General features: G+C 42.5%; 2 protein-coding genes across 2 annotated transcripts in view; one reads left to right on the top strand and one right to left on the bottom strand.

Annotated features, from left to right (window-relative positions):
• Positions 1-9,267, bottom strand: part of SUGCT (succinyl-CoA:glutarate-CoA transferase) — a 790,246-nt gene extending 780,979 nt beyond the window's left edge. Inside the window, 2 exon segments of the mRNA XM_059934212.1 lie at positions 8,982-9,114; positions 9,116-9,267. Coding sequence (XP_059790195.1) covers positions 8,982-9,114; positions 9,116-9,241 — 259 coding nt within the window. The 5' untranslated portion in view covers positions 9,242-9,267.
• A 172-nt stretch (positions 9,268-9,439) lies between these two features.
• MPLKIP (M-phase specific PLK1 interacting protein) lies at positions 9,440-11,428 on the top strand. Its single transcript, XM_059934213.1, has 2 exons — positions 9,440-9,902; positions 10,938-11,428. The coding sequence occupies exons 1-2, from the start codon at positions 9,564-9,566 to the stop codon at positions 11,136-11,138; spliced, it is 540 nt and encodes a 179-aa protein (XP_059790196.1). The 5' UTR covers positions 9,440-9,563; the 3' UTR covers positions 11,139-11,428.
• Positions 11,429-12,272: the final 844 nt, after the last annotated feature.

Below are 12,272 nucleotides of genomic sequence, written 5' to 3'. Positions count from 1 at the left end.
CTTCTAGGAACTCCCGTGGTATTGGCCCTAAGGTTTCCACGACACAAATAAACTTGAGCAGCACCAGAGTAGATATAATTGACAGATGCCCACAGAAGTGGCTCATCTGTAGGACAGCAATCATGGCATCCCTCCCCCACTGTACTAGTCAACTACTGAGACATTAAAACAAAAAAAAAGTCATCATAAAACAAACTGATCGAATATCACTATGAAATACAACATGTGATATACACCGAAATGATTTCTTAATTTGATATTTTACAGAGAACTTAACTACCAGAACTTAGGAGTGAGATAGTAGATGGATATCTCTTCAAAGCTTTATTTAGAATAGTTAGCAGGATATTTTCTTTCTAGCACAGGTTAAAAGTCTTGAAAGAAGCTCTGTTCCTAATAGTATAATTTGGCAGGTAATTTTAGGAATTTAGAGTACTTGGAAAATTAGAATCCACTGGAAAACATTCCAGGGAACCTAAAAATTTTGAGTTGTAAAAAGGTACTGTGGAAGTGATGCCAAAGTTACGAGGCAATTACACCATTTAGAGACAACCAGTGAACAATAGCTAGATGGATAGTAACTTATAATAATTTATAATTCACCTTCCATTGACACTCAGTTTCTTGAGAATTGCCCTTCTCCTGCAAGGACTTGGCTATTACTATGGGATTTGCAATCAAACAGGTTTTTAAACTGTTGGATGCTACTATTTTAATGAAAACTTGAGAAATTCACAGGAAGAACAGTGGAAAAAGACCAGATAAAGGGTTTTTGAATGATAGGTAAAGCATGCCCACAACCAAAGTACAAATCAGTGCTAATCCCAAATCGCTCTGCTCTTCTACATTTCCCAGCTTCTCTTGCAATTAGGTTGGGCCCAAACGCCGGGGGCCTGGCCAATGAAACATAAGCTAATTCCAGCCCTGATCCTTAAAAACATCCCACAAAATCCTCCAGGCTTCTATACTCCTGCCGCAGTGACCTTGGAAGCTACAATTTTCAAATAGCGTAGCTATATGTGCAAGAAAGGTGTTTTATTGTATTAAGCCACTGAGATTGTGGGCTAATTTGTACCACCACCCCATCTAGCCTATCCTGACCAATGAAGAAACCAAGCACTGGAGGAGGAAAAATGGTAGCCTCTAAGCGACCGTAGAGCATCAGAGCCAACAACTGGAAAGTCCATTTCAGGGGTAGGTTGTTTCACTGTTAGCAGCAGTTTTCAAACTGAGATATGTGAAGACTTTTGTAAGAAATGAATCATTTTAAAGAAATCAATTTCCAGGTCTTCAACTTTCATACGTATTTTTTCCTAAAATTGATCAAATAAGGCCTACGAATAAGCCTTCATGATAAGCCTTCTCCCACTGGGCAGAAGGAAAACATATTCCTTACACATTACAGCTCTTACCCTCACCTTAGTGCTTGTAAAATTTACTTGTGATAAAAACTTTTAAATATGAACTTAAATATATGCAATGAATTGCCTTTCAAAAGTCATTTAGGAGAAAGACCACTGCTATAGACTGGCACATGGAAAGGTGGAAAACAGCACCACCTTATAGACTTTATAAATCAATTTATAGTTGTAGGATTCACAACCAGAAGTCAGGAAGCCAGAGAAAAAAACTTCAGTGTTCAGGCCTCTTTAATGGGCCAGCCTGAAGTGAACTACTCAGAGGATAAGAAGTGGCTCAACCAGGAACTCATGGAGCAAATGATCGCAATGAATTACCAAATACGAATGCCCACAAACCCGAGAGGCCCCTGGAACTTCTCCGTGTTGGTGTGGTGGCTCTCCTCCCGGAAAAGACTGAGCGAAGGCAAGACCTTTGTGCCAACTAGGAAAAGGCATCCCTTCCAGGGGACAACCAGCAAAACACCATCACAGGTACTTGAGGGAAATGATAATTATCATGGCAAAGAAGAAAATGTGTGCATGCGAGGCGTGGGAGGGTGGAGGTGGGGCACAGTGTTAGACTGTGAATGTGATGAGCTTCTTTTGACACAAAAAACGTAGGGAACCCGATTTTACAGACCCACTGCAGATAAACAGAGGAGGAACAGAAGGGAAGAGAAGGGACAGCCTGGAAGAAGTGTGTGGACGGATACACACGTGAGAAAAAATGTCTTATGATTTGATTTTTGTTTTCGGGACTTCCCTGGCGGTCCAGTGATTTAAGACTCCGCGCTTCCACTGCAGGAGGCACAGGTTCAATCCCCGGTGGGGGAACTAAGATCTCGCATGCCACATGGCAGGGCCAAAAACAATAAAGAAATAAGCCCATGATTTGTTTTCAACAGCTTCCAATGGGTAATTCTGACGAGCAGGAGATGTCTAGAGGGAATTTAGGATGCTTTCTGCGAAGGGCTACAGAACCCTCCCAGGAACTTCTCTTTAAGGAGTAAAGATAAAAATTATTCTCTAAGGGACTTCCCTCATGGCGCAGTGGTTAAGAATCCACCTGCGAATGCAGGGGACACGCGTTCGATCCCTGGGCCGGGAAGATCCCACATGTCACGGAGCAACTAAGCCCGTGTGCAACAACTACTGAGCCTGCGCTCTAGAGCCACAACTACTGAGCCAGCAAGCCACAACTACTGAAGCCCATGCACCTAGAGCCCGTGCCCTGCAGCAAGAGAAGCCACCGCAATGAGAAGCCCACGCACCGCAACGAAGAGTAGCCCCCACTCGCCGCAACTAGAGAAAGCCCATGTGCAGCCAAATACAGCCAAAAATAAATAAACAAATAAATTTTTAAAAAAATTATTCTCTAAGGCTTTTAGAGTTTTGGGGGATGGAGAAAGGAGAATGAGGAGCATGCTTCCAAGGACAGAGGAAGGTCTTAAGGTGACCTAGCCAAGTTCATGTTATAAACTCTTTCAAACTTTTCATACATTTCATCACACTGTCCACCAGAAAGGCAGTATTAACGTATACTGGCACCAGCAGTATATGGAAACAGTGCTCTCCACCATCTTCCATAACCCTGCATATGGTCACTTGGTTTGGGGAGCATACTGTTTACTTGTTTGTTGTAAATTTAACAGTTAAAAATTTGCATGCTACTACCATTTTAATTTGCATTTATTTAATGACCTCTGAAGTTACATTGTTTTTAATACTTGCTCTTTTTCTTCTCTTAAAAATAATCTATTCTTCTTGTTGGCCCATATGTCTACAGGCATGTTTATCTTTCTTCTTATTGATTTGTATGGATTCTTCATGTAGTAAGAATATTAACCTTTTATGAGTCATAATTAGCAAAAGTAATTTTTCTTTATCTGCTGTTTGGTTTTTTGGATGGTTTTGGAATTTCACTTTGCAAAAAATCATTTCTTTTATTTTCTGCCTTTGCTATTGTTTCAGGGTTCCTTCAGACTACCCACACCTTCAGTGAGTTGCTAAAAAGACTCAGTACATAGCTGTATTCATGACTAAAGGTTTATTACAGCAAAATGATATATGACCCAATCAGTCAGTGAAAAAGACGAGCAGAGTCTGGAAAAATCCATGCACAGGCTTCTTATGTTCTCTCCCTCCCACGAGGGGCCATGCCAAGCTTCTTTTGTTGCTTCTTTCTCCAGCAACAAAAAAATTCAGTAACATGTGCAATGTTTCTGCTCAGGGAAGTCTATTACGGACCCAGAATCCAAAGGTTTTATTGAGGGCTTTTCATATAGGCACTCTCTGCTCAGCATGCACCAAAATTCTGGACTCCCAGAAGAAAATCAGGTGCTCACCATAAATCCATAAATCACACTGATTGTACAAATCATCTAAGCACCCTTATTAATTAGGGAGCAGTTCGAGTGCCAAGTTCCCAGATGCCAAACAAGGGCCACACTTGTAAGAAGGTCCTTCTAAAGACAGCAGCCTGAGGCCTGCTATGTTAACTCTTTTCTGTACAGGTATCATGTTTTTCCAACCCCACATTATATAAATACTCATGTATAGTTGGTTTTCCCTTTTAAAAAGCTTTTATTTTCCTATTTAAAGTTTTAAAGTATGTAAGGTTTATTTTTTTCTATTCATATGTTAAGTATTTGCTTCTTAGATAAGAGACTAATATTTTTTCTTGCCTTCTATTTTGCTAAACATTTCAGGTTTTCTACAAAAGGTACGTATTGTTTTTACAATTGGAAAAATACAAAGATACCAATTCTAGCGACATTAAAATTTTACTTACTCCTTTTAAAACAAACATTTGTGTCTGGAAAAGAATAATCATACTCTTACATTCTTCTTCATGTCAAAGTATTCTGTCAACAATTTTATTATTTTCAATGAAAACTTTTATAAGTGTGAGTTAACGCATTAACACTTGCATTACACATGGGTGAAGAATATTAGTCCAAAAGAAATAAACATGTATAATACTTTTCACCTGTGCTTGACTACTATGGACAGTGGATACATGCTTAGAATTGAAAAGAAGATCATTAACAGCAGTTTGGCTCTCAGAGGCAAAAACAAGTTACTTCTAATACCTGCTTTATCAATGAGAACGCTACGTGATAGTTAAGTGGTCTACTGCATTCAAGGCAGGCCTCACCTTACCAGTAAATGAGCTAATCAATCCCAGAGATGCCTTTACTTTTCTACGACTGACAGTCTTCAACATGGAACAGCTGACAACAGAAGGTATATAAGGAAAACGGAGGTAACCTGAAAGGCTTCAGGAAATATTAAGATAAAGCTTATGCTCTAAGTATACATACAGTAGGCCCTCTATATCTGTGGGTTCCCCAACTGCAGACTCAACCAGCAGTGTACCGAAAATATTTGGGAGAAAAAAAATGCCAAGAAATTCCAAAAAGCACGATTTGAATATGCTGCACCTCCCACAACTATTTACATAGAGTTGCACCGTACTGTCAACTATTTACATATCATTTATATTGTATCAGATACTATAAGTAATATAGAGATGATTTTAGGTATACACAGGTTGTGTAGTTATATGCAAATACTAAACCACTTTATATGATAAGGGACTTGAGCACCCTCAGTTTTTGGTATCCAAAGGGGGTTCCTGGAACCAATCACCTGCAGATACCGAGGGATGACTGTACAAACATTTCTAGGGCTCCCTTCAGCAGCACATATACTAAAATCGGAACAAAAATTTCTATACATAGAAACTATTAAATACATTCTTCTGTCCTAAGAAGTGCTTTCATCATCAAAAATACACTTTTGGGGCTTCCCTGGTGGCGCAGTGGTTGAGAATCTGCCTGCCAATGCAGGGGACACAGGTTCGAGCCCTGGTCTGGGAAGATCCCACATGCCGCGGAGCAACTAGGCCCATGAGCCACAACTACTGAGCCTGCACGACTGGAGCCCATGCTCCGCAACAAGAGAGGCCGCGATAGTGAGAGGCCCGCGCACCGCAATGAAGAGTGGCCCCCACTTGCCACAACTAGAGAAAGCCCTCGCACAGAAACGAAGACCCAACACAGCCATAAATAAATAAATAAATAAATAATAAAAGTGTTTTAAAAAAAAAAAAATACATTTTTGGGGGGACTTCCCTGGTGGTTCAGTGGTTAAGACTCTGTGTTTCCAACGCAGGGGGGCGCAGGTTCGATCCCTGGTCAGGGAACTAAGATTCTATAGGCCGCGTGGCATGGCAAAAAAAAAAAAAAAATATATATATATATATATATATATATATGTTTTTAATATCTATATGTATTCAAAAACATGAGGTTTTTGAAGCAGAGATCAGAGTTATTACTACTTACATCAAGAAATGCACCATTTTCCCCACACCTAATATGCCACAGGCGTCATAATGAGAGCTGGCGGACTAGGCGTGCACATACAAGGACTGAACCCCAGGAAAAGTCCCCCAGATTATAAACCTATTAGTTTGTATGGGACAGCTGCCCAGCAGCCACCTTCCCCCAAGAAAAGCAGAGAAGGCTTATCTTCCTAATGTAAGCAAATTCTCCTTCGGAAGAGAAGGGGATGGTCCCTGGGTTCTAACCCTTTGGAATGTAAATAAATGTCTCCAAGGGGAAAGATAAACTTCCCTGGGTTTACAGTCTCAATCTTGGGAATGTCTCCAAGGCTCTGAGTTTTATACCCCTTTGAAATATAAACATAAACTTCCTGAGAGTTCTCTAACAATCATTTCAGTCATCCTTTAACTTCCAAGGCTTGCCCTTTAACCCAGGCTCTAGTTTCCTTGGCTTAGAAAGCCCTGACCATGCAGAAACATGAAAATATTTACTCCTTGGTAATAAGCAGTAAGACTAACCAAAGTATTTACTTTTGCAGCACTCATTAATACCTGACAGCTACCTAAAATATTGGCTTCCAAACCCTTTCTGGAGAGCCCTAGGAATTCCTCAGCAGTGCCCCCAGAAGTGTCTTTTCAGGGAGGCAGTTAAAGTAGGGGACAGAGGGAGCAGCAATGAGACCCCAATTCCTGCTTCAAACACAAAGCCACCTGCTCTCATAAAGGCTCTACAAAAAAAAAAAAATTTTTTGTTTAATTTACTGAAAAAAGACACACCAAAAAATCTTAGGTAACCCAAATAAAGATCCTCAGTCTTACAGAAATAGACAAGGCCCCATTTTCACTTACACTTAAATTTCCTTAGTGATACTCTTACTTGTATTCATGTAAAACTTATAAAACATGCACCACCACAAAGTTAACCAATTAATCTGGGGGCTCCCCACATAACTCATGGGTACTGAGAAGGTTCCTTGACGTTTTGCCTGTTGATGTCCTCTGTGTACAATGCCACTTGAAGACAGCACCTAGCCACTAGCAGTGTCTTCAATAAAAGCGCTAGCCTACTGAGGATCCTGCTTTCTAATGCTGGTCTTCCCTGAAGAGTGCTGCAATTCTCTTTTTGTGGGAACAATACCTGTGTTACTCACAAAAATGCTAACGTGCTCTTTTCTCTCCACAGGACTCAGACTTAGTTCATGGCGCAGCCACCAAACTCTCATATACATCATCTCAATTCACTTTTCTATTTCCAGGCAACGCAACATAAAACTTCCTTCATCTCTCTTCCCCTGAACTCACCACCATATAAATAACCAACACAAGTCTGTATCTGGGGACCTCAGACCCACCAGTTCAGGCAGCCAGACTGCAATTCCCAGGTTAATACTCAGGAAGATTCTAGCTACATCCACAAAAGTTCAATACTAAGGTTGTATCTACTAATCTCTAAATACCTAAAATAATATGCTACGCGGTTTCACTGTCAGAATTTTACATGCTTATTTATCTATTGCATTTTTCAAAGGATGGACTGAGCGTCAATTCATATTTCTTTACCTAGGAAAAAGGACAACTGCCTGGGATTCAAGAAGCCTGAGTTCTGGTCCCACATCCATTTGCTACGTGAATTCAAGCAAGTCACTTTTCTTGGACAATTTCTCATCTGTGAAAAGGCAAGTTGTCTATTCTCAGAAGTGATCCAAGTGGAATCTGGAGTTTCCAAATAATTATAAAGAATGTACTCTCCCTCAATCCTCATATATACCTGAAAACATGATGACAGGCACACTGTCATGTGCAATCTACCTGTCAAAATCTACCTCCCCCGTTTCTAATGCAAGTTCATATGTGTAGAAGATAGCAGTGTATCACTATAGGAAAGAGCATTCCAGAAGTGTAAGGCAAGTAAAATGACAACTTACAGTACTTCACTCAATTCTGCAAAACATTTGCCAGTTATTTAAAAATTAACAAAGGTAATTTTGATCCCTGCCACCCTCATTTTTCTGCTCCCTCCCCCCAAAATGTAGATTAGTTGATGATATTAAAGAGGGTATTATAGGTGAGAATCACTGACCAATATGATGTGACCCACTCATTCATTCAATAAATATCTGACAGCCCAATTACCAGGCATTAAGCTAAGCACCAAAGACAATGTCCAGAAAGGTGAAATTTTGGCCAGGACAAAAGTATATAATAAAGCGAATAATCTGGGATCCCTGGGCCTTAACTGCATCACAAAGCCTTGATGGCATTATCCTGCCTTGATTGATTCTACAACTTGTGTCTAAGGGAAAAGCCTGATGAACCGAATTCCCTCAGAACAAACAACAACAGAAAAGTGTGTGTGTATCTCCATTCATCAAGGACGGAAGCTGAGAAAACATCACATTCTTCGGCTTGCCACGTCACAGAACGTGTCAAACGGACAGTGCGGAGCGGCACCTGCAAGAAGGTTCACAGGCTGAAAAGCACAGGTCCAGGCTACCCATTAGGCTATGATTAAATGAGTCCGAAAATTCTTTAAGATTCTGTTTCCTACAAGATGATGTCAAGACTCACAGTGGACTATCATTCCCAGCTTCGGAGGGTGTAAAGAAAGTTCTAGAAAACTGGAGTAAATCTAAATTTCATCTTCTAAATAAAATTCTGAGACAGGTATTCGGTACAAAGGTGGGTTTATACATTAGGGGTCATTCTTGAATGATCACACTTTTCTTTATAACCAAAAGTCTGTGAAAAGATCATTATTTTAAGAGCTTTAGCCAAATGTTGCTCCTTTTGAAAATCAGGCTCTCTGCTTCCTAACCAACTCGCTTACCCGCTTGCATTTAACAAGAACAAGGAAGGGAGTAAAGTGCGGCCTCTGCGAGCAGAGCCTCGCCCCCGAGTTATTTAAAGTGCAGTCTGAAACCCTTCCTGAAATGTGGCTGAGGGTGCATTTTTCAAGGTATTTAAACTTGGGGGACGAGGGGGTGGGAGTAAGGGAAAGAGGTGAGTCCGCCCAGTAGGACCGTGCAGGGGCCGGACCCGGGCCCGGACGCCGGGAAGGGTGACCACGGGGCTACCGCGGAGCCAGGGCAAGGGGAGACGCGAAAGGCCAAAGGGCGGGCGGCGGGGACAGCGGATACTTCTGGAAAGCGCGGCTCTCTCCTTGGGGTGCCGCCGGAGTGGGGAGGCTGGGGCTGGGGTCCCTTTCGCCGCCCGGACCGAGTCTCGGAGGATACCTGACTGCGGGCGGCCGGTCCACAGCCCCCTCCCGCCGCCCCGGCGGGAGAGAAGGCCGGTTCTCCGCAGAGCCGCGACCCTCGCCAGCGTCGCCAGCATCGCGTACCCCTGTGAAATCCTCGCTCCCCGCGTTGAGTGGAGAACGAAGCGCGCGCGCGACCCGTAGCCACTGGGGGCGCCCGCGGACACCTCGGTTCCCGCCCCCCGCCAGGTGGGAGGGGCCCTGCCCTGCCCAGCACTCCGGGCCCCCCCGCCCCATCCGCTCGGCAGGCGTCGAGTCCGTCAGTCAGTGCCAACCCGCGGGACTGCAAAGGCCATTGCTGGGGCCCGGGATTCGCCCTTCACTTTATCCTTTTTCTTCCTCCTTCCTTCACTTAAATCAGCTGAATCTGTACCCAATTCGATAACCTACTTATCCCGCCGCCCCGCAGGAACCTTTGTGAGGCCGGAACCAATGTGCTCTATGGTGCTGGCGGGCGGAGGACTGTTTTGGTGAAGGACCACCAAGTGTCTCTGAACGGTCGTCGCGACAGTTCCGGCGGGAGAACGTACCAGTGAGGTCCTCGTCTTCGTCTCCTGAGATGCACCGACAGAATTTCCGACCCCCGACTCCTCCTTGCCCCGGCCCGGGTGTAGGAGGTTGGGGTAGCGGGAGCAGCTTCCGGGGTACCCCGGGCGGAGGCGGAGCGCGGCCGCCATCCCCGCGGGACGGGTACGGGAGTCCACACCACACGCCGCCGTACGGGCCCAGGTCTAGGCCCTACGGGAGCAGCCACTCTCCGCGACACGGCGGCAGCTTCCCTGGGGGCCGGTTCGGGTCTCCGTCCCCTGGCGGCTACCCTGGCAACTACTCCAAGTCCCCCGCGGGGTCCCAGCAGCAATTCGGCTACTCCCCAGGGCAGCAGCAGACCCACCCCCAGGTAATAATAGCCAGCGTTTGCCGAGCTCTTACTGTATGGCAGGCATGGTACTAATAATCCCTTTGCGTGGATTATTTTGAATCCTCTATGAAGTGAAATACTATCGTTAGCCCCATGTCGCAGATGAATAAACTGAGGCTCAGAGAAGTTAAGTATAACTTTCTTTAGAATGCTCTAAAAAGTTGCAGAGCTGTACTTTGTTTCTATAGTCCTCCTGCTTTTAGCCAGTACACTGCCGCTCAAACACAGATTTCCCTACTTCCCTCTCCTTCGTCAGGGGCCTGGCCAGTTCGTTGCAGTAAATTTTTCTGAGTCCCCGGTCTCCAAGGAGGAAAAAAAGCGAATGAATCCCCAGCATAGAGCTCATCTCTAGGGTTACAGGCTAGTGCTACCTTCCTACTGATGGCACCTTTTCCCTTTTTTTTTTTCTTCTTCTGCTGTTGCTGGCACCTTTTCCCTTTTTTTTCTTTTCTTTTTTTTTTTTCCATTTGGCCTTAGTTTTTCAACTACATTGGCTTCTGCTCTAAGGCTTCTTTCTGGTATGTCTAGGATTCTGTGGTTTACATCTTAAATATGCTTGGTAGTTTTCCAACTTATGCTAAACCAAACCCATCCCTTTGAGTGTGGAGCTAATGAGATGGGAGGGTTCTAGAAATTTTGAAGCTGTAGGGTTAAAAAAAAAAAAAAAAGGTTTAATTTGCTTCCAGAAGCAATAGGGAAATACTGAGGGAAAACTACAGTACAAGTAATTTCTTACTTCATCACCAGTTTATAGTTTGGGAAAGTTACTACATTAGAAACCCAAAAGAATTTGAGGTGACAGTGGGCATAACATTATCAATAAATTAGCGTATCAAATAGGTTTAAATACTTTTTTAAAACACTAGATTAAAGGAAGCATGGACTTTGCAAGTGAACATATTTGGGTTCAAGACACAACTTTTAACTAGCAGTGTGATCCCCCCTAGCCTCTAAAGAGAAAGTACCAGTTACCTCTACTAAATGTCTTTTTAACTGATGATTTCTTTTCTAAAGGGTTCTCCAAGGACATCTACACCATTTGGATCAGGGCGTGGTAGAGAAAAGAGAATGTCTAATGAGTTGGAAAGTTATTTCAAGCCTTCAATGCTTGAAGACCCTTGGGCTGGCCTAGAACCAGTATCTGTAGTGGATATAAGCCAACAATACAGCAATACGCAAACATTCACAGGCAAAAAAGGAAGATACTTTTGTTAACATTTCTGAAATTCAACTGGAAGCTTCATTTGTCAGGAACATCTTGGACAAAACTTTTGCTTGTAATTAAGTTGAACCCTAACATGGTGACTTTGAATAATTAGTTGTGTCTTCCTTCATCATATCAAGTATTTTTGGTGTTAGAGAAGACATATGGTAGGATAATTTGTAATATTTAGCTCTCTGGAAGTGCCTACCAATTTTAGAATATTGACAGTTTCCAAATACTTAACATTCTTGGTTATATAATGGACATTTGTCTTTTAATGTTTTTCCAATGTTTCAAAATAAAACATTTTGTCTTTCTAGCTATATTGTGCTTTTGTCATATGCCAAAGAATTATTAAAATAATGCTTTGTAATCACATAGTTAGAATTTGTAAGTATATATTTTGCATACTACTTTTGAAAATGAAATAGACTGTCCTTTGTCCTGTAGACAGTTCTATATTTGTTCATAGGGAAAGGGGGTAAAGGAAAAGAATAAAGGAGATTTCTATTCATATTATAACCATTGTTCTACATGCATATTTTATGTAATGCTTTTGTAAAAATGCATTGAAACTTGATTGAAAGTTACAGAAACCCACTTAAGCTTAAATAAAAAAAGTATTCATACCCTTTATACTCATTTAACTGCAGAGGACAAGGATAGACCTATTTCTTGCATAGCTATATTAAAGAATTCTGCGTCTGAATTTCTCTACTCCACATCTCTCAGTATTGTGGAGTCATTTTCTCTTGAGGCCCAGGAAGATGGCTACCAGCAGTCTTAAATCACTTCCGTTGTGAAGAGAACATTTCCCAGCTCTGTCAATCTCAGTGAAGACAGATTGGCCATGCTTAGGTCATATTTTATAGTCTTGATCCAATAACTATGATCAAGGCAGTGTGGCATGATTAGCTTGGCATGGATTCACCCCTACAATGAGGCAGGGTCCCATGGTCTTCAGCCCCACCAGGCCTCCCTGGATTAAAGAAAGGCTTTCCAAAGGAAGGAATGCTACTTACCTATACCTACAGTAATGGGGAGAAAAATGAAAATGTTGGGGATTTTCATTTTCCCCAACTATTTAAACAAAATCAAGTCTTATAACATTCAGGCCTTTTAGATATTTTGGGGGGTCACAATAT

The sequence above is a fragment of the Balaenoptera ricei genome, chromosome 9, assembly GCF_028023285.1.
Source record: "Balaenoptera ricei isolate mBalRic1 chromosome 9, mBalRic1.hap2, whole genome shotgun sequence".
NCBI classification, from domain to species: Eukaryota; Metazoa; Chordata; class Mammalia; order Artiodactyla; family Balaenopteridae; genus Balaenoptera; species Balaenoptera ricei.
This window is presented reverse-complemented; position numbering and strand designations above follow the sequence as displayed.